Source organism: Bubalus kerabau, chromosome 10, assembly GCF_029407905.1.
Source record: "Bubalus kerabau isolate K-KA32 ecotype Philippines breed swamp buffalo chromosome 10, PCC_UOA_SB_1v2, whole genome shotgun sequence".
In the NCBI taxonomy this organism is placed as follows: Eukaryota; Metazoa; Chordata; class Mammalia; order Artiodactyla; family Bovidae; genus Bubalus; species Bubalus kerabau.
In genome coordinates, this window is record NC_073633.1 from 92,953,503 (window position 1) to 92,976,273 (window position 22,771).

The following is a 22,771-nucleotide window of genomic DNA, read 5'->3' on the forward strand; positions in this document are numbered from 1 at the left end:
ACGTGACCCACAGTCCCTGGGCCCTCCGGAGCCCAGGGTCTTCCTATCACCTTTAGAGGGGGTTGCTTCTCTTTTTGGAGAGGGGTCAGCTAGAGTTTGGTAGAACTTATAGGTAGAGAGTCAACACCTAAGTCTCCTGGAAGGAACACTGCTAGACAAAAGTACTGTGTAAAATAGGTTTAGTGCAGTGCTTCCTGGGCCTGGTAGATAATCTGAGTCACTAGAGGAGTGATTGCAAAATTACCCTTTCCTGTATATCTGCCCTACTAACTTAGAACCAGTTGACTCAACCTTGAAGGGGGTAAGCCCTTAAGGTCTGTGTCGTTCAAAGGCTCTCAGGACATTCTGATGGTCATACGGGATGGGTGGTCTCAAGTTCAGAGCAAAGATGATAGAACCTTGGAGATCAAGATTCAGATCCTCCCTCTGACCTTTCCTGGCTGTGCGTCCCTGAGAGAGTTCCCTGACCTTTCTGAGCCTCAGTTCTCACTTGGGCGTGGTAATAATCACATATTCTCTCTCCCTCAATTTTGTGACACAGATCAAATCAGATGTGGAAAGAGCTTTGCAAACTGCACAGCATTGTACACATCGTTAATAAACCAAGGATGTTCAGTTGGGTGGGAGCAGGGTGTGGGTGGGGATTTCTAGGGAGAAGAGAAGGATCTTGACTCTGACAACTTGGCAGTGTCAGGACAGGAGAAGACCCAGGCTCAGAACCTTGCCTGAGCGTTTCCTGTGGGAAGAGAAATGTGACCCTCAGTACCTGTCACAGGGACAGGCTGTGGGCCAGGTGCGGGGCCATGCTTTCCCCAGCTTTACCTGGTTATTTTTAGTTCCTGGGATAAAAGAAAGACACTTAAACTGCCCCCCACCCCCACCCCGCAGCTGCTGCCGCCCCTGCATACTCTGCTATTTTTACTTCCGAAAGGCTGGGATCTCGGCCAGCTTAGGGAGGGCATTGGAGAAGAAAGCGGGGAGTTGAGGGGTGGGGGGTGCAGGAGTTATTTACTTCCATTAAGAAAAAAGTCAGAAGCCTGATCTTATCAAGTCAGCAAGTGGACATCTGATCTAGGACGCAGCAGCCATCAGCCCTGGCTGCTCTGACATGCCTGCGGTGGGTTGGAGAGGTCAGTAGATGGGGCAGGGGCTTGGTGGAGTCCCCCCCAGCCCCCCCACCACCTCCAAGCAGTTTCTTCCCAGAGCAGCCCAGCAGCTTCTTTGCTCTTTCCTGCACCCTGAGCTGGGAAGTGGGGTTGGGCATTGCAAGTGTAGGGAGACCAGCCCAGGGATGAGGCTCCTGGGGGTTGGGGACTGTGTGGCCTCAGCTGAGCACATTCAGGGGGGTACCTGTGTTGGCACCGTGTGCCCTTGGGCACAGTATTCTGCATCTCTGAATCTTGATTTCTTGAGAGGTTTTGTTTAACACATCTGACCCACAGTAGTTATAACTAAGGGGATGTGTTTCTCTCTTTTCCCATGAGGCAGTTCAAGGCAGACACTACCACTTTCCTAGGCAGATGAAAGGAAAGAGATTCCTATTAAGTGCCTACTGTGTACTGGGCATATTACTATTTTGAGATATAATTACCATCAGTTCAGTTCAGTCACTCAGTCGTGTCCGACTCTTTGCAACCCCATGGACAGGCCTCCCTGTCCATCACCAACTCCTGTAGTTTATTCAAACTCATGTCCATTGAGTCAGTGATGCCATCCAACCATCTCATCATCCTTTGTCATCTCCTTCTCCTGCCTTCAATCTTTCCCAGCATCAGGGTCTTTTCAAATGAGTCAGTTCTTTGAAGCAGGTAGTAATTATATATGATTACTATATTGAGATAGAATTCACCCAGGTAAAGTGTACAATTCAATGGTTCTAGGTATATTACATTATTTAATTGTGGCAAAATATATACAACAAAATTCACCTTTTAAAAGCCTTTAAAACATTTTTTTTGCTATACCATCTGGCTTGTGGGATCTTAGTTCCCCGACCAGCGATTGAACCTGGACCACGGCAGTGAAAGTGCCACATCCTAACCACCGGACCAGGAGGGGATTCCCTAAAAACAATTTGGCCGCACCACATAACTTGCGGGATCTTAGTTCCCTGACTGGGGATCGAACCCATGCCCCCTGCAGTGGAAGCGTGGAGTCCTAACCACTGAACCGCCAGGGAAGTCCATGCATCCAGACTTTATAATGGAGCATCTCAGCGTGGACCTGCTCACTCGCTCTGTTCACACGGTCCTCCCCCCTCCTCCTGGGGAACAGTGACCAAGCACAGCCCACCTCCCCACTGTCTTGCTCAGGGTCAGGCAGGAACAGATGTCCCCTCACAGGGCCACCAAAGAGGATTTTATGAAGGCACTGTTTACAGATGGGAGGGTGGCCTCCAGGGAGCCAACCGGAGGGGGTGATACACCCTGAGACTAGTGATAGCAGGGAGCACTTAATCATCTCAACCTTGAGAGACCAGAGAGGAGTTGCTCCAGGAAGCCAGAGAGAACTGGGCTTGTACTTAGGGGTACAAGTATGTCCTTCGAGCAGGGAGGGCATAAGGGTTAAGTACCCCTCTTCCTAGCTCTCTGATCAAGGCACTGCAAACCCAGCTGGAAGCTAGAGAGCAGAGATCCCTGGTGATGGGGCAGGGCCTAGAGGCAGTAGGTGGGCCTAGAGGGACCAGCTGAGGACAGCTGGCACAGAAGGCTGCTGGTGCGGAGGTGTAGCTGGCTCTAACACACAGGGTCTCCTGCCCGTTATAGGCCAGTGGTTCTCAAACCGCCTCTGGGCAGGATTTCCCCCACCAGCGATGAGGCCACACAGACTGCAGGGCGCTGGGAGGCACAGCTCCAGGGCACCATTCAGATGGAATTCCAGGTGAATGGTCCCCAGGGGCATGCAGTGTGGCCCTGGCCCCCCACCGCTGCGTTTCTTCTACCACCACGGTGACTCAGGGCCCTTTGAGAGACGTAGCATGCCTGAGTGGTTGAGAGCCTGGGCTCTGGCGTCAGATCGAATTCCTTCCTATGAGGCTTTGGCAAGTGACTCACTTTCCCCCATCTGTAAATGGGATAATAATAGAAGCTCCCTCATAGGGTTGTTGCAATCCCTAAATGAAATAATGCACATGCAGCACTTACAGCAGGGGCAGCCCCAGGGAGCAACTGGTCAGAAGAGGTGAACTTGCTTATACTTATGTCTATTAGATTTAAGGGGGTTACCGTGTTGGCCAAGAAGGGGGACAGGTTCTTATCCGGGCCTGGGCTCAGCTAAAGGCCTCAGTCTTCATGGTACATGTATTCCAGCATTATCAACCTTTTTTGTATTCAAATTACACACTAATGAATACTTAATTTTGGCCTGCACATGTTAAGGGATTAAACTGTACTGAACAGTCATTAAAGCAAAGGATAAGTATTTATTATAGCATTTGGAGATCTGAGAATATTATTGATGCCTTTTTAAATTCAGAAAGTATCAATAAGATGATACAATCTAATAATCCCAGACAGTAACTGTAAATTACTTAGTATTTTAATATGCTCCCTGAGCCTGCCTTTTATATATTTCACTAATAAAAGAACACAAACAATAAGTCTACTCTCATTTCAGGTTCAAATCCCCACCTTTATTTTCTTTCCATTTGCTGTTTGTAAAGACTTAAGTATCCTAATTTAAAAAGTAATTGCACATCGTATCAGTGAAAATTGCTTTTTGCTGCAAGTTACAGAGAACTTGACTGCTAGTGGCTTAAGCATTGATAAATGAGATTGATTTCCCCACCAAACAAGAAGTCCAGAGATGGGCGATTGCACAGACTTCTCAGTCACAGCGTCAGGGGCTCAGGCTTTGCCTTTCTTCTCTGGTGTTTGGTATCTTCACATGGCTGCTTCATGGTTGCAAGGTGGTTGCCACAGCTCTACGCTTCGTCTTCCAGGTCAGGGCAGAAGAAAGGCAAAAAGAGCTGCACCAACAATGTTTGTCTCTTTTATCAGAAAAGCAAAACCATTCCCAGAAGCTCCCACCATGGGCCAGAACCAAGCCATATGACCAGTCTTGGTTACCAGGGAGACTGAAAACGTCGGAAACAAAATTGCTCGGACTAGCTAGGGCTCATTGTGTCTATGAAGAAAATCTGAATCCTGTTAGCATGGAAAAGGGGGAATGGAATGAAAATTGGGTAGACAACTAAGAATGTCTACTAGACTCAATGGTTAGAATTTGGTGATCCACTGCCAAAGGATTCATGGTACAACATGCTGCTGTATCTCTCTGGATGAGAACCCAGTCCATATCATTACCTCTTGGGAAGGGCTGCTTCTTGTTCACTAAATATGTGCAGCAGAGTCAAGGGAAAAAACACGCAAATTGGCAGATAGTAAGTATAAACATAGACCAATGTTTGTTTAGGCCGAGTGCCAAGGAATGCAGATCTCTGTGCACTGTCTCTGCCCTTGAGGGGCTGAACCTTCTCAGGGCAGAGCAGATCACATCAATAAAGACAAATGCGTGGAAGGCAAGGAGGTGACTGGTCTGGAAACACTGTACAAATGTAAGAAATAAAGGGCGCTTGGCTTAATGGAAGGAGGGTGTCCAGGGATGTTCAAGTCCATAAAGGGTTGTCTTGTGGAAGGGAGTTAATCCTGTGGGATGGAATGCAGGGTAGGAAGTGATCTGGAGACAGAATTCAGGTCAGTACCAGGGGACATTTTCAGGAGGAATGGGCTGCCTTGAGAGAGTGAATTTCTGGAGGCTGGAGAGACAAATGGAAGCTGGGGAAAGGATCAGACCTGGACAGTCTCTTGTTTTTTTAGTCGGAAGCGCTTCATTTTAACGGGCACATCACTCTACTAAGACACTTGATTGCCTCCCACAAGCTGGGTGCTGAACCGGGACTACAATGATAAATGAAAGTCCTTGTCCAGGAGTTGCCCACAATCCACCAGGGAGATGGGCGCATGGTGTACAATGGTGAAGAGTTGTTTTGACCTTGGTGGCTGTAACACAGAAAGGACAAAGGGAGCCCAAGAATGGCATGGTCAGCTCTGCCAGAGGAGTCTGGAAAGGTTTCCCAGTAGAGATAATACTTGAACTGGGCCTTCAAAGGTGCGTCCAGGATATGAACTGCCTTTGGGATGGTTTGGGCTATTCATTTAGATGGGGGCCCATCTGCCCAACCCCAACCAGGATCTATGACCCTGGACAGCTCTACCCTAAATGGTCATTGATAAACCCTGACTGTGGGGCAGTGTTATGGGGAAGGGAGATCTCAGAACTGGGGCAGACGGGACCCTGGCCACTAAGAGCCTGTTGAGTTGGAGGTGGCACATGAAGTGCTGGGACCCAGAGCCATGGAGTGATGGCCTCGCTTGGCTACTGAAACCACTTTCCGATTTACCAACCATTTCCCCACTATTTTGTCTTTTGTTGCAAAAGCCACATGCTGCGAGCAGAGTTGGTATAATCACAGCTTCCATCTCTACGCTGAGACCAAGGCCGTGAGAGCCAACGTGGCCGAGGCTGCCCAACCTGTAAGGGTGGAGCCGGCCTGGGACCTCGATCACTGGATCCTGTGGGCTGGAGGGATTTGGGTTTGTGAGCTGAGCATGACTTGGAAAAGCAGACGGGAAGCAAGGAGAGCAAACAAACTTCGATGCCAGATATCAATTTGTGCATAATCAAACCCTACAGGTTCCTTTTTTTTTTTAAACAGAATAACCTGATAATCAATACACTTATTGATTGCAGCTATTGACCATTGTGCTGTCAAGATCTAGAGGAGAAAATTTAGAGAAGTTATACCTGCTGTGCCCTAGGATGTCATACCCTGGAATGGCAAAGAGCTTGGGTTTTGGTTCATTTATTGGGCAAATTACTAAATCTCTGTGAGCCTCAGTTTGTCTTATAAAATGGGGATAATAACCCCAGCTGTATACCTTGTGGACTAAATACAGCAGCACATACAGGAAGTCCACCATAAGCTTGGCTGTTCACATTCTCATTGTCGATGTGGTTTACCAGAGGGCTGCACACAACTTGGGCGCAGAGTACTAATGACGGTGATGATCATGCTAACAGTTCCGTTTTCTAAGCACCCACGTGGCGCACTGGGGGCCACGGCACCCCCTGGAGTAGGGCGGTGAGCGGCCCCTGGTCGTAAGGGGTGCCTAATTAGGAGAAGCCCAGTGTGTTGTTGGAGCCCGGGAAGAAGCACCCAGCCTGGATGGGGGCTGGGGGGGTGGGGGTTGGAGGCAGGTCCATTCGTGCATGTATCAAGATTTTCTTGAACACCCACGAAGTGCCAGGCCCTGTGTGAGGACAGAGTGTATTAGACGGGGAGGCATGGACGGAGGTGGCATATGCCCATCTCCTTGCCCCGCTGAGGGGTGGGTGCCTCCTTTTCCCCCTGTTGAACAGCTCCCTGTCCTGTTGACAGCTGTCTGGGATCAGGCAGCCTGGGAGGGAGGGGGGACTTCATGAGACTGGCTTCTATCAAAGAAAGCCAGTGAAGTGGAGAAGGGGCCCACTCTGGACTCCAGGTCAGACCCTAGCACATAGTAGGTCCTCACAGTCCTCTGTGCCTGCTGCCTGGTGTTTTCACTCACGGTCTTGCCAGCTTTCCTGGCGGAGAAGCCTGGTGGAGGGTCGGACCCTCCTCGGGGGTAGTACGCGGGGCTGAGCTGCTTTCAGGCTGGGTCAAAGGATGGGGTCAGGAAGACTCTTCAGGGAACTGGGGACCATCCTTCCTGCCTTCACGTGCTTGCTCCTTCTGCCCTCCCAGAAGGAGTTGGGAGGGGTGAGCCAGAGTCCCATTGGCACACAGGTCTCGGTCTTTTGCTGAATGGGATTCGGCTGCCCCTTCAAGTTCCCAAGGTGCCGATGGAAGTGGATTATTCAGCCATGTCTGCTAGGAGGCTGTGGTGCAGCCCAGCTCAAACTCTTCCAGTGCCTATGAATCACCCTGCTGAAATGCTAGCTCAGCTTCCACCTGGGAGAAGCTCCGCCCTGCTACTGCTGTTGCTGGTCATGGACCACACTTCTAGAAGGAGGCAGCGGCCGGTGCCCTGCACACACCTACGTAGGGTTCTATCGAGTGAGTGCTAACCCGCCACCTCGTGACTGTGGCTCTGCCCAGGGTTTTCTCTGGCCACCAGAGCCTGCTCAACCCGGACCTGTGACTTCCCAGTGACTGTGGGAGAAGGGGCTAAACGCCCCAGTGGCCCTTGTCCCCAGCACCGTAGCTAAGGTATGTTCTACACTGCCTCCCCAGGTCTGCAGTGAGGCTGAGCTGGTTGTCCACAGCAGTTGTCCACTCAGGAACACACTTGTATTGACTTCCTTCCTGCAATTGCCTCCCAGATAAACTGTCCGCGTTATCTCAGCATCTGGTCCTGGAGCACCCACTACAGAGGTGGCCAGTTGCAAACCATTCTGACTCTTGTCGCAGAAGAGAAGTTCATTGGAAACTCATCAGGAGGCTTAAGGACCACACTTAGCCAGACAAGGACCAAGGAAAGCCTCTAAGAGCCCAGGCACGGGAGATGCCCTAACCAAGAAAGTCTGGCCCAGGGCTGCCCACACCCTGGTGACTGAGGGCAGTACTGCTGGCCTCCTTAATAAGATGACAAGAGAGGAGCTGCCTTGAAATAGGAAGCAGGGGTGGGACGCTGGGTAGACCCTGTCCTGGAAAAGGAAAAATTTACTACAGCCGTGTTCAGCATCAAATACAAAAGCGCCAGTTGTGCGGTAAAATGGACACTGCTGATGAAATGCCGAGCAGTGACCGCCCCCTCAAAAGACATTCCCTCTGGGCAGCCTGGATGGGTGTGCTTACAGCAGCCTCCAGGCCCTTGGCACACCCCCGTGGGCCGGGAAGGTGGCAGAAGGTAGGACCAGCAGGAGGAAGTGCCAGGGAAAGACAGGGCCCTGAAGACCAACTGGCTGGAGCTCCGTATTGTGATGCTGTTGACCTTTGGCGAAAGGACGAGAAGGTGAAGCCCCCGAGCTTGCTCCTCTGGGGCCTCGGACTCTGACTTCCTGCGTGTTCCAGTCAAGGTCCGTCTCGTGGTGAGGCAAGGAGAGCCGCTTTGCTTATGGTGTTCTCACTTGGAGCTAAGTCGATGGGCTCCAGCCATCTTTTTAGGGCAGGCCATACAAGTTGGTGGCTACAAGTAGGTGTGTGTGCCCTTGGGTGAGGAACCCACAGGAGGGCCTGTCCGCCCTGCCTGCTGGTGGGAGTGTCAAGTGGTAACAATATGTGTATCTAGAATGCAGGAGCTGGGAGTGGGGTGGGTTTCCTGAAGGTGGTATGGACTCGGTGACAATAAAGGGTCTCCCTAGGATCGGGCCTTACTCCACTGGAAACGGGCGTCAGTGTGGTGTGACCACACCTGCCTTTGCACTTCCTGTTGACATCCTAGGCACTGATGTTCCAGGTGTGACCAGGACCACCTGATTCCCATCCGGTGGGGTTTGTGTAGAAGACATTTATGTCTGCATTTATGTAGAAGACAGACTTTAGAACTGAACCCTAGAATTTCTGAGGGTGGGATCCAGAAACTGACGCTTGTGACGAGTGCCCTCCATCTAGACGCTTCTTGTGTGTAAAGTTTGAAGGTCATTGTTTTATTTAGCTCTTTGGATGTATCACTCATGGCAGGGATTTCTTTCCTCTCTTGGCAAGCTAACTCAGTCCTGCTTGGATTCACAGCAGATCTAAAATGATGCGTCGTCTTTCCCCAACACTTGGAGGAGTGCTTTCGCTGTGCTTTGCCTTCTGGAAACAGAAAGACTCAAGAGCTGAAGTCTGCTTGGAAGGGATTTCAGGAGGATGCTGACTCCAGAAAGGCAGGCCAGGCCTAGGGGAAACCGGGATGGGTCATTACTGTGAAGACGATTATCTTAGGATTGTCCAACCACCTGGCCTGAGGCTGGCCATGGGGCAGGTGCAAACAGCCATCGGGATGTAGCTGTGAAAGACTTAGCCATTGCTGGTATTCTGAAGTCAGCGCCGACATTGCCGGTGATGTTGAATAACTCTGAGACCTTCTTTTCCTCTCCAACAGGTGTGCGCCTCGACCGAGTGCGTGGAGGCCGCCAGAAATACAAGCGACGGCTGGACTCAGAGAGCAGCCCATACCTGAGCTTACAGATTTCTCCTCCTGCTAAAAAGCCATGTGAGTGCAGGGCAGTCCGCACCCTTTTTGCCAGCCTCTGTTGCTGGAACATCTGGCATCCTTTGGGGAAATGCTGCCTTCACATCACTAGGTTATGGGGGCACTGAGGACCACTGAGGAGGGGCACCAGGGTCTGGCCTTGGCATCAAGTACTTTAGGCTTCATTGCTTCATTCAGAAGATCTTTCCTATGGGATTTATAGAAAGTGAAAGTGTTAGTCGCTCAGTCTAACTCACCAGGCTCCTCTGTCCATGGAATTCTCCAGGCAAGAATACTGGAATGGGTAGCCATTCTCTTCTCCAGGGGATCTTCCCAACCCAGGGATGGAACCCGGACCTCCCGCATTGCAGGCAGATTCTTTACCATCTGAGTCACCAGGAAGTACAGAACGGGATTCTAAATGCAGCATGATTCCAGTCTCCAGAGCATGTACCCTCACCTCCCACTTGAATCAGGGTGCTCTCAAGAGAATTCACCAGGCAGCTTCCCTTGTTGGGATATTTGCCAGCAGCCCAAATCATCACTGCCAGCAACTTTGTGGAGTTGGAAAGGGAGGGGGTGTGTGAGAAGGATGGACTGGGAGTTGGGGGTTGGAAGGGATGCAAGCTATTACACATCGAATGGGGATGGATGACAAGGTCTTACTGTAAGCACAAGGAGCTATAGCCAATGTCCTGGGATAAACCATAGTGGAAACGAATATAAAAAAGAATGTGTGTGTGTGTATATGTATGTGTGTGTGTATATATATATGTGTGTGTGTGTATATATGTATGTATATGTGTGTGTATATATATATATGTATACATAAAACTGTGTCACTTTGCTATACAGCAAAAATTAACACAGCATTGTAAATCAACTATACATCAGTAAAATTTAAAAAAAAGAAAAAAGGAAGAAAGGGAGAGAGGGAGGCAGGGTGGAAGGGAGGGAGTAGGATTTAGACATGTTTGACCTTCCTAGGGCTCCCTGGGACCCAAATTTTCTTCCAGAGCCATCTCAGGCTCCACCTTGGCCTCTTTCCTCTTTCCCCAGGCATTTACATTCTCTCTTTGGTCTTTGCAGTGACTAAAATCGTCTCCTACCTGCTGGTGGCTGAGCCAGACAAACTGTATGCCATGCCTCCCCCCGGCATGCCGGAGGGCGACATCAAGGCTCTGACCACTCTCTGTGACCTGGCAGACAGGGAGCTCGTGGTCATCATTGGCTGGGCCAAGCACATCCCAGGTGAGTCCCACAGGGATACAGGACTGGGGGAGGGTATAGGCAGAGACTAGCAGCTCTTCTCCCCATGGCTCTGGTTCTGATGCGTGGGAGCCCGGAACCCAGGAGCCATGTGGGATCTTGGCAAGCCTGTTCTTCTCTGGGATCCTTTCTCTCTTTGTGAGATTGGAGGTGAACAGGCATTTGGAAGGTCCAGTGATGCTCCTGAACTGATTAGCATTCTAGTGGGGCTATGATTGCTTCTACATTAGGTAACAATCAAAGCAAGTTCTTTGGATCCCTAAAGGCCAAAGAACAGGGTTTTCTCCATATTGATCATATACTGGGAAATAAAAGAGGCATTGACTCTCTTGTTTCCTATTAGTGAAGTGGAGTGGTTAAGAGCGTGGGCTTGGGAATCAGATTGGGGTTCGAGTTCTAGGTCTGCAACTTGCTAGCTGCGTGACCCAGGACGGGTCACGTGACCTCTCTGCACACAGGGAATACCAGCACTACCTCCTTGTGCACTTTGACATGGGGATGAAATGCAAGCGGGTGTGGGGTGCTTTTGTTACGTCCTTGACATCAGCCATATGCTCGCTATTCCCTTTTGCCTGAGATTAAGGGAGGCCAGTCTCTTAATTTGGATCCTGTGATTTTTTAAGATCATTTCTGGCTTGAGAAGTATATGTAATGAACAGGTTTTGGGTGATCCAGACTTCTCTTCATTGCCTGTGGCTCCAGACCCCTCCTTCAGCCTTTTAAAACTGGATAAAAGGAAGGAGCTGACTTTTATAATTTGTTTATGTAGACACAGATACCCACATCCTCTACATCACACCTTTGCTGAGGGGCTTTCTAAAGTCTGTGCAGTTTGCTCCTTTACAGTTCTCACGGCTTGGCTCATAATGTCAGGGAGACAGCCTGTTCCCCTCTGGCGGCAACCTATGGTGGACTCGGATTCTTCTAGCTATGTGACATGGGACAGTTTATCTTCCTGTCTGTAGATCCCTTCTGTATTTGCCACTGGCTCTGAAAGATGAATACAGCATTCGTGGTTCTGTAGCAAAGGTGTCCTAAACCTCAGATGCCAAGGCCCACAGTTGATTGGGGCAGGTCAGAAAGTCCTTATATAAGATGCTATGTGCATGACTTATGGGAGTGAGCCTTCCTGCAGATAACAGCTCAGAGATGTTGCTGGTATCACCGTTGGCAGGAAGCCTAGAATTCCTTCAGCAGGGACTCCCTGGCTCAGGGCTGTGCTCCCCGGGGATCTGGGCTGGAGCGCCCTTACTAAGGAGCTCAGCCTCTTGGGATTACACACTCAGTAGTTTTTGAATCTGCCCTGTGCTGATTCAGCAGCAATGTGGGGTCAGGCCACTGCTTAAGACACCTCAGCCTGGATTGCTCCACTAACCCAGGGCCACATGGGGCACGGCCCCCCCGCACACCCCGCTTCCCATCACATGCTCCTCTTCCAGCCTGAGCAGATAACTGCATCCCAGCAATGGCTCAGGAGTGGCTCCTGGTGGACCCGCGGGTCACTGCCTCCTTTTTTGACCACCTCATGCCCACAGTGCCTCCCAGGGGTGGAGAAGAACCAGGAGTCACTGCGTCCCCTGCGCCCATTTTCCTTCTCACCCCCCAGCTCCACCTCTAGTCTGTGCCCAGCCAAGAGGGCAGTGAGCAGAGCAGGATGGTTGCTGAGGATTCAGGCAGACCTGGGCCCTCCTCCCAGCTCGGTCCTAACTGGCTTAGAGAGAGATACTTGGTGCCCCAGTGTGAGATGCTTCATTTTTCTGTGCTTCAGAGTCCCCACCTGTGAATAACAGCCCCCTAGCCCCCGACTCCTTTGGGTTGCTGGGAGGCCATGGCACATTTAGCCCAGCCCCCACACATAGTGGGCGCTTGATAAATGGCAGAGACCGTGACCATGGTTGTTGTCATTGCTAATAGTATTAAAAGCCTCCTTTTACATCATTTCTCCTTGTCCAAAGCTGAATTCTTTTTGATTAAAAAATAAAATAAACATAGGGGCTCATTTGTCTGTCTCAAATGCTAATTTGCCTATTTTGCATACATTTGCATGCTGAATTATTTGGGCCTGACCTTCTAGTGTTTAAGGTAAAATTAATTAATAGGGTCTTCTGCCACTGCATGTAAACTTCATATTAAGGGTGATGACATAATCAAGTGCCTGATTCAGTTAAACTAATTGACTTAATCCCATCTCAGATTAGATGGAAAACTTATCTGAAGACCTGCTCACTGGCCCTTAGAAAGCGAGAATGAGAAAGAGCAGGCTTATACAAGTCAGGGCCCCATCCTGGGGCTTGAGTCATCAACTGTCCATCTTGGTTCCTGGACAGACAGACAGAAGGACTGGCTTCTTAAATCGGCTCAGTTTAGTGCCCTGGAGAGGAACCCAACCCGCTGCCCTGAATTAAGCACAGGAAACCATATCTCATGCCTCAGTGTCGTCTGGTCCAGAGCCTGGCACACAAAGGGTGCTTCAGATCTGCTTTTGCTGCATTTATTGAAGCGAAATTTCATGTTCACACATTGCACATGAACTGTATGTGAGCTCTCTTGAGGACTTCCCAGATGGTGTTCGTGGTAAAGAACCCACATGCCAATGCAGGAGACTTGGGTTTGATTCCCGGGCCAGGAAGATCTCCGGGAGGAGGGCATGGCAACCCATTCCAGTATTCTTGCCTGGAGACTCCTCATGGACAGAGGAGCCTGGTGGGCTACAGTCCAGAGGGTTGCACAAAGTCGGACGCAACTAAAGCGATTTAGCATGCATGCACACGCTCTCTTGCTTGGAGTTGTGGCTGATCCAAAGAATTCGATTCATTTCTGCCCTAAGGGTCTCCTTTGGGAATAATATAGATAATTTAAAAAAGGTTTTTTTCACGGAAAATTTCAAGGGTAGGGTAGACCAAATAGTATGATGAACCTTCATTACCTTGTTTCAACAATTACCCCCGAAGACCAATCTTGTTTCCTCTCTACCCACCCATCTCCCACCTCCTGTATCTCACTCATGAGAAGGAAGAGCCTTAGTTATCAAATGCAGCAGGAAAAACCACAGGATGGAACTCAGAGGCAGGAGGGATGCCACGGGCTTCAGCACATGAGTTGAGCTAGGTCTATAGGATTGATGGGCAGTGGCCATGGAGGAAAAGTCCAGAAGGGCATTAGATGCCATGCATGGAAGCAGATATACTCATGCAGCACTGAGCCACCAGCTTAGCCAGAAGGAAGGGTCATCTGAGCATAAACTCATTGCTGGCACCTCCCTGCATTTCCTCCATAGTTTTCAGTTCAGTTCAGTTCAGTGTCCAACCCTTTGCGACCCCATGGACTGCAGCATGCCAGGCTCCCCTGCCTTTCACCATCTCCCAGAGCTTGCTCAAACTCATGTCCATCGAGTCAATGATGCCATCCAACCATCTCATCCTCTGTCATCCCCTTCTCCTCCCACCTTCAATCTTTTCCAGCATCAGGGTCTTTTCCAATCAGTTAGTTCTTCCCATCAGGTGGCCAAAGTATTGGAGTTTCAGCTTCAGCATCTGTCCTTCCGATGAGTATTCAGAACTGATTTCCTTTAGGATGGACTGTTTGGATCTCCTTGCAGTCCAAGGGACTCTCAAGAGTCTTCTCCAACACCACAGTTCAGAAACATCAATTCTTCGGCACTCAGCTTTCTTTATAGTCCAACTCTCACATCCATACATGACTACTGGAAAAACCACAGCTTTGACTAGACGGACTTTTGTCGGCAAAGTATGTCTCTGCTTTTTAATATGCTGTCTAGGTTTGTCATAGCATTTTTCCAAGGAGTAAGCATCTTTTAATTTCATGACTGCAGTCACCATCTGCAGTGATTTTGGAGCTATGGCTTCCATTGTTTCTCCATCTATTTGCCACGAAGTGATGGTTCTGAACACAGTCTTCTGCAAGGGTGCGTCCAGTGGATTAGCTGGGGGTGATTGGGATTCCTTCAGAATAGCAGCTGTCCTTTTGTTTAAGTCAGTCTGAAGTTGCCCATCCCCTTGAGTTGAATTTTCCAAGTATTAGGTTGCCCAGAGGACAAGCCCAAGTCTTTAGAGTGGCCACCTCTGGTTCCCCGGCAGGGAGAGATGAGAGCAAGAGGCAGCACAGGCAGTGGGTATCACTTGATGAATTGCCACCCCCAGATGTTATTGACTGTTATCCTCCCAGCTCAGGCAGCCCCAAGGGTGCCCCAGTCAGACAGCCTCCCCCCAGCCAGCCCTGCCTGGCCCAGGTTGACATGGGCACAACTTCTGCAGGGGAGCCCCCCCAAGAGGCCTCCTCACAGAGAGTCCCTGGGCGGCCCTGCGCCCAGGTAGCCACCGTCTGGCTCACCCTGGGGAGAGAACGCCAGCGGCCGATGAAATATGGGCTGCCGAGTGACAGCAGCTGTGTCTGGAGTGGCCTCAGATCCTATAATTATATCTCCCTTTATTACCTCTGCTAATGGCCCTCCAGGTCGACAGAAACGATAATAAATTAACAGATTATGAACTCCACTTGCCACAAATTATGTGCTCTTTTTTTTTTTAATTCTAGGAGCTCATGCTGTCAAATCACTGGGGGATGGGGTCTTGGGAAGAGCCTGAATGTTATTAGATCAGTTGGTGCCGATAAAGCAACCTTTGGAGGGGGGGCTGCAGCAGAGCTCAAGGTGGGAGAGATGGGAAGAGAGGGGCAGTGGGCAGCCCCCCACGCAGCTTCCCCCAGCAGCCCCTTCTGCCTTGGTATTGCTGGTCACCTGATGGAGGGGCAGACCCAGCCCAGCACAGAAATGCGGAAGTGAAGGGTGCATTGCTGAAGGGCAGGGAGGAGAGCTTCAGCTCCTTTGTTTGGGTTTAATAAAAGAATACTGCTTCCAGTAAAGGGGTGGCAGAGGGGTGGAAGTGATGTATTCCAAATACCCATCTTTCTTAAGCATCATCGTATGTGTATAGCCACTGTGTGTGTGGGTGTGCGTGCGCGTGTATGTCCCCTCCCCACCGTGACTCCTCCTGTAACACTGCTTTACACGCTGCTGTGTTCATTTAGTTATATGAACTAGTAGCCATTACTGTGTGCTAAGATGTGTTCTTCTAAGTGGTCTATGCATTAGCTCATTTAACCCAAACAAACCCATGGGGTAAGTAGTAGTATTATTCCCATTTTAGGCACAGAAAAATGTGCCCAGGGTCACAGCCAAGGGGTCAGCAGAGCTAGGATTCCAACAGACAGGCTGGCTCTGGCATCTGCGCCCTTAACAGCTGCATCCTTCTTGGGCAATGGGTATCTTTCCACATCTGCACAAGTGGTTCTCTCTAGTGGCTTCTAATGTACCATTCACCTAGCTAATAATTACATTTAGTACATTTCTATTTAAGGACGTGAGTTGCATGTAGCTTGTTGCCTGCTTTGGGTCCTTACAAATGGATCTAGCCAACACCCCTTCCACATGTATCTTTGTGTGTTTATACATACTTCTCTTTCTAGGAGAAATTCCTAATAGTGAGATGGCTAGGTGGATAGGAACGTGCCTTTTATGTTACGGTTAATTTAATCTTACTTCTTCAACATGCAAATCAAACTAGGCAAAAATGTGTATGGAGAACTAACTCTTAGGTCCATCCCACCCCCTCTCCCTCCTGTCTTCTAGAGGTCATTTTTACTTCTCTTTTTTTCTTCTAGTGTTTATTTTTTTCAAACATTAAAAATATTCAGACTGTTTCAAATATTAGAAAATATCCAGTCTATTTCCCCGCTCCCCACATCCCTGCAACATGAAGCCGCTTGTATCCGCCGGGCAGCACTTCGGAGCATGCAGCTGGATTTCCAGCTCCTTCTGAAGGAGAAAGAGAGTCAGGGGCTGAGTCACTCCCCAAACCATCCTAGCCGGGGGTGTGTGCAAAGGCCCCAGGGCACCCTCAGGTGCTGATCCTACGTCCCGAAGGCACTCATCCCCCCCACCACCACACCTCCACCACACCCCCTGCCCTGCAGGCCTGTCTCTGACTCACACAGGATCAGCAAAGGCAGCTCAACCTGGAATCCTGCCCAGAGGACTAAGAGGGTCCGACCCTGTTCTTTTGGCCCGTTTTCTCGCCACCCGGGACTCGAGGCCCAGTGGCATCTGTCCGTCCCCTTCTCTGTGCTGGGAATGTTTGTGGAGCCCCTCTGCCCCAGGCCAGGTGCTTGGCAGTGGGGGTGACCATGCTCCCAGGAGCCCAGAGGTGACAGCCGTCCATGCAGACACACCCCACTCGCCTTTCAGAGCTCAGCCCCAAAGGTTCCTCTCCTGTAAAGCCGCCTGGACTCTCTCTCATTTGGGCCAAACTCCCCCTTTGCATATCCTCAGCCCTTCCTCTCGGGGTAGCTTTTCTGACAGCCCTAAACCTCACAAGACACACACTGGGGTGTGTCTTTCCCTCTTGACCGAGCTCATGAAGGCAGGGCCTGGCCCTGGTTCAAGCTGGCCGGTCTGTCCCCAGTGCCCAGCACAGGGCCTGGCATTTAGTAGGTGCTCAGTAAGTATTTGTAGGGTGAACAGAGGGGCAGAGCTCATGGTCTCCTAGTGATGAACCTCGCACGGGTCTTTTCTCCTTCGTTTCCAGAAGCCCAGCTCGCCCTCCTTCTCTGCCACCTTCCAATTCAATTGTCTATTAATTTCGCCCTGTCCACCTCCTACATCTTCCCTCCCAGTGTGTCTGCCTTGAGACCCGCACCCCCAGTGCAGTCCACACGTCCGTGCATACACACACAGACACACACACACACACACACACCCATGCTGGCTGATTGGTATCTGTTAATTAATGTCGCCCCAGGCCTCTCCCGCTCAGAGACTCGATAAGGGAAATTGGATGTCCATTTCTATCTATCTTTCATTACCTCCCGGCTCTCCCCACCACTGCAGGCAGCCGCACGTCCCCTGCTCCCACGCTGGGTCTGGACGACAGCACACGCCCCTGACCCCTATGTGCCCAGCCTGTCCCCCGGGAAGGCGCAGCCATCCACGCTTGCCCCGTGGCCTCAGAGTAATCACTCCAGCTCTGTGGGCGGTCACCTGGGGGTGCCAGCAGCCGGGTGGTGATCCCAGGCCCCAGGGCTACAGATCAGCCTGTGAACCGCAGTGATCAGACTAAGAAGGGTGTTCACTGGGAACGGGGGACCTGCTAGTGAAGGGGGCTTCATCCCCTGGGAACCCCCTAAAGTTGAGCACTGGTTACACTGGTTGGAAAGTAGGGAGGGACAGTGGCTCTCAGAGACATAGGACAGCAGGTGAGGGTGGGGTAGACTCCATGGAAACCCAGGGCGGTGGGCCAGTCCGGAAGCTTGGGACCCCCAGGACCTCCAGGCTTTAGGGGAGAAGACTCACGTCGGTAGCACGCCAACAACTACGGCAGTGACAGCTGCCGCCATCGCCACCTTCCTGGTTCAGGTTTGCTGAGCACCGGCTGTGTGTGTGGCTGGGGTGGCAGGGGAATTTGGGGGTACGGGGGGAGGTGCTAAGTGTTTCCTACGTGCCATCTCTCTTCGTTCTCCTCTCACCCCAAATCAGAACCCTGCATCTAAGCAGGCTGAGGTTCTAGGTCAGCAAGAGTCCTACACAAGAAGAGTTACTCCTAGGGAGATCTCTTAATCTCAGCTGTCCGTGACAGACGAGGGGTGCAATGACTCTGTGGGTACCTTTCCTTTTTGGTGTGTCTGGCGCAGTTGGTGTTGGAATCCACTCCTGAGTTTCGGTGGAAGTTACTGCCTTGCGTTTAGTAATCAAGATATTTGAAAATCAGCTTTCTTCCTCCCTCCCTGCTCCCTTCTTTTACTTCTTTCCTTCCTTTAGTTTTTCTTTCTTTTAAATCGGAGCCTGGTGGGCTGCCGTCTATGGGGTCGCAGAGTCGGACATTACTAAAGTGACTTAGCAGCAGCAGCAGCAAGTGAAGTGCACATGTAACTCAGTTCCAATGTATCATTCTCATTTCACAGATAAAGACTTTTCATCTCATCACTAATAATAGCAAGAGCTCAGTAAATGTATGTTGCATAATTGTTGTCTCATTTAGGCCTCACAGCGGCTCTCTGAAGCAGGCACTACTGTTATACCCATTTCACAGATGAGGAAGCTGAGGTTTGGGGAAGTAGCACAGCTCCTTCAAGGTCAGCCTACAGGTACTAAATGAGGAATTGGGATTCAAGCCCAGGCAATCTCCAGAGCACACTGAACAAGACGGTGTCATAATTCTGGAGCCATCCCCACCCCTAACCTTCTTTCACTCTGGACGCAGCCTCCATGCTCATTGTTCAACTGCTAAATCGTGCCCGACTTTTTGCAACCCCATAGACTGCAGCACAGCAGGCTTCCCTGTCCTTCACTATCTCCCAGACTTTGCTCAAACTCACGTTTGGTGATGCCATCCAACCATCTTATCCTCTGTCTCCCCCTTCTCCTTCTGCCCTCAGTCTTTCTCCCAGCATCAGGGTCTTTTCCAAAGGGGAAATGGCCATGATCCAAGCTCACAGGATACAGGACTGCTTAGGACATCATTAGGTGAAGAGTGATGGCCAGGCCAGCGGGGCTGACTTCTGGGAGGATGGGCTGCCCGTGATAAAGTGCCCCCTGACTCTGAGGGCTCTTGAGCACTTAGCAGCCCCAGCTGTGGTCACTAGGGGGTCACTGGCTGGGAGCAGGCGATTTCCTCCTTCCTGGTTGGGCGCCTTGCTTCCGTACAGCTGAGACTCCACCTTAAGGATCAGGTGTCACTCTAAAATCCCCACGCCTCCCCTGCTTTGAGCAGAGAGGGGGATCTGGAAGCTTCTCAGTGGAGGGGACCCTGTCCTGCCACCTCCTGATTCTACTATGTATTCAGGAGCTCCTTAAATTACAAATGCCTTTGGTTAATCAAAAAGCCTCCTCGCACATTTGAAAAATATATAGAACTAACAAGGATAAGAACAATAACAACTGTCAACATTGACTGAGCTCTCGTTATATAAGTCTTTTCCATGAATTCCGCATCTGACTCATTCACCAAAGAAGGACCATGAGTCCAGCAGGTGGAAGGGAGGGGCAGGCAGAGGTTCCCTTCCCCCTCTGCCCCCACCCCAGCCCACCCACCTGACCACTGCCACCCTGCTGGCCCCCTCTCCCGTCAGGCTTCTCCAACCTCTCGCTGGGCGACCAGATGAGCCTGCTGCAGAGCGCCTGGATGGAGATCCTTATCCTGGGCATCGTGTACCGCTCGCTGCCCTACGACGACAAGCTGGTGTATGCGGAGGACTACATCATGGACGAGGAGCACTCCCGCCTCGCGGGGCTGCTGGAGCTCTACCGGGCCATCCTGCAGCTGGTGCGCAGGTACAAGAAGCTCAAGGTGGAGAAGGAGGAGTTCGTGACGCTCAAGGCCCTGGCCCTGGCCAACTCAGGTACAGGCAGGGGTGGGGCCTGCAGGGGAGCTCAGAGAGGTCTTGGGGCCCAGGAGAGCACGCACAGCTCTGGGGCCAGCGATTAGGGTGGGTCTAAGGAGCAGGAGTGGCATGATGATGCTAGAGCTTCTTGCCACCAAAGGTCGTGCATGGGTGGCCTGGAGTTGCAAAGGTGGTGACGAAGGCTGGCATTGGTTGAGTATTTCCTAAGCCCTCTGCTGGGCCCTTGCCATGCAGATCAGCATGAGGGTTAAGGGCACAGATTCTAGACCCCAGTTGAGTGATTGAGTGTCTGACTCTTTGCGACCCCGTGGACTGTAGCCTACCAGGCTCCTCTGTCCATGGGATTCTCCAGGTAATAGTCCTGGAGTGGATTGCCATTTCCTTCTTCAAGGGATCTTCCCAACCCAGGGCTCGAGTCTCCCGCATTGTAGAAAGATGCTTTACCATTTGAGCAGAGCCCAGTTGCTAAGAGTCAAATCCTGCTTCTGTCACTTGGGCATGTCTGTGCCTCACTTCACTCTGTGCCTTAGTTTCTTCATCAGTAAAATGGGAATAGCAAACAGTCCAGAAGATTCCACCCCAGAAGACTATGGAAGGGATTTATTTCTGTAAAATTATGTTTACAACATGCCTGGCACTTAAGTACGCAGCCTTTTAAATCAATTAGCCGTGAACCGATTTTGTCTTACAATTCAACCCTATGAGCGACGGTCTTATCATTTTAAGCCCACTTTACAAATGGAGAAACTGGGGGCTTGGAAAGCTGAAGCACATTGCCCAGCATCACACAGCCAGAGAGTACTGAACCTGGGACCTAAGCCCAGGTCCCCAGATTCCAAAACCAACTCCAAGCTTATACAGACTCCTTAAATCTCCTGCTCAAACTGCTCAGGCCCAAGAGAGAAAACCTTCCTGGCATTAAAAAGGAGGCTTCACTCCAATTGTTTCAGCCTCTACCTACCAGCTTCCGACTAGACTATCTGGGAGCTTAAATATAACCTGTGTCCACGCTCAGAAGGTGTCTGCCCTCTGCAGGTAGCAGGCCAGGTGCAGGGGGTTGGGGTGGGGATTGCAGAAGAAGGAGAAAGGCAGGCTCCCTCTCCTAAAGAAAGAGTGTCAGGCACGCAGACGCTTAATTCTGCTGCTGGGCGCATGCCGTAGTATAGTAGTCAATTGCTCAAGTCTCAGTCAAGTGGAAATGGGACCCAAGTTTGAATTCTAGCTGTGATATTTAGTAGCAGTGTGGCAACCTCCCGTAGCTCTGTCCCGTGTGTAAAGTGGGAACATCTCTGTCCCTCCTCTGAGCACTTTTGTTTTTTAAATGATCGACTGAAGATAAGCACTTACCTCTGTGCTTTGCCTAGAGGAAATGTTCAATAAATACTAATTATTGTCATTATTATTAATATTTGAGGAAACAAGTGTTATCAGTGTATGGAAGGAGGAGAGCTGGTTCCAGATGTACAGACAGGATAACCAGCTGGTTTGCTTGATGCTGTCGCACTTTCACTGGAAGTTCCATGTCCTGAGAAACAGCAGTTCCTGGAAAAGCAGGACAGCTGGCCCCCTAACAAATGGCTTCATGGAGAAGGCAGGGGTTGCCGTTGGTGCCCCACTCAGAACCCCCCTCACTAGCTTAACACACCTGTGCCCCAGCTGCTGAATTTTGTTGCTAATAGCTCATAGCTTCTCCCTTCACCAGAGACCTACCCTTATCTGCCTTGTTTGGAGGATTCCATCAACTCCCCACACTCCACACACACCTTCAGCCAATGGCAGACACACACAGGAGAACAAAAGGCTGGACTCCTGGAGTGGGATCAGAGCCAAACAGGCTGCCTCCCTACCTTGCTTGCTCCTACCCTTGTTCTATCCTACCTCCCACCTTTCTTTCTCCTGAAAGCACACTCTCCACAAATCCCCTGCACCTGAACCCCTGTGTTGGGCTCTGCTTCTAAGAAACCCAACCTGATAGAGGCAAGCTTTTTTTTTTTGAGTTCAAATCCCTTTTATTAAAAAAAAAAAAAAAAAAACTAATGTAAAATAAGAATTAAGCATTTTACATACCTCTGTAGAGACTATTTACCCACACCTTGGGATTCCAAAATTGCAATGTAGTCTTTGTTAGAGAATGCTAATGCTATTGGGATTTTTTTCATACAGTTTCAGGTTGACAGAGTAACTGATCAGGTACAGTTCCATAGAGTTCCACACACCAGCCCACCCACGTCCTCCAATCCCTGTGCACCATTTCCCCTATTATTAACATCTCAGGTTAGTGTGGTAATTTGTTACAATTAATGAGCCAATGTTGATACATTATTATTAACCAAAGTCCAGAGTTGCCAGCAGAGCCCACTCTTTGTGTTTTCCATTTCTATCCGTTTTGACAAATGCAGGGGACAGATCTCGGTCATCACACGTCATACAGCGGAGTCTCACCCTCACAGCCCTGCACGCTCTCCTACTCAAAGAGAGGCATTGTAGTCAGCGGTCATACAGGGGCTGGGGGTTTGCGAGGGCAGAGGAGGAGAGGAAATCAGTAAGAGCAGAGGACACTGGGGAGCACAGAGAGACGCAGCAGGGCTGGCCAGACCCCCAAGGGCACGTCCTTGTTGTTGGAGTCTCCTGACCACTTCTCAGGAAAGAGACCAGGAGCTCAAGCTTGCCCGGACCAGGAGAGGAGTGTGAAGAGGTAGGAGGCCGCTCAGCGGTCACCTCACCCTCCACGGACAAACTGCAAGGGCTCTCCGAGGACTATTCAGCTCTGCCAGCTGCTCTTGTCTTGATCTCAATACATACAGACAGACGTGCACACATGCATATCCAAGCACATGCATGTGCGCGCACACACACACACATATGAAACTCCTAAGGACTGACGGGCTTCCCTGATGTCTCAGTGGTAAAGAATCTGCCTGCAACGCAGG

The 22,771-nt window shown here is 50.5% G+C and overlaps 1 protein-coding gene across 1 annotated transcript in view; it reads left to right on the plus strand.

Annotated features, from left to right (window-relative positions):
• ESRRB (estrogen related receptor beta) overlaps window positions 1-22,771 on the plus strand; it is a 58,755-nt gene that overhangs the window by 30,194 nt on the left and 5,790 nt on the right. The window contains exons 4-6 of the mRNA XM_055538734.1: window positions 9,069-9,179; window positions 10,248-10,409; window positions 19,569-19,838. Coding sequence (XP_055394709.1) covers window positions 9,069-9,179; window positions 10,248-10,409; window positions 19,569-19,838 — 543 coding nt within the window. The remainder of the gene's footprint in view (window positions 1-9,068; window positions 9,180-10,247; window positions 10,410-19,568; window positions 19,839-22,771) is intronic.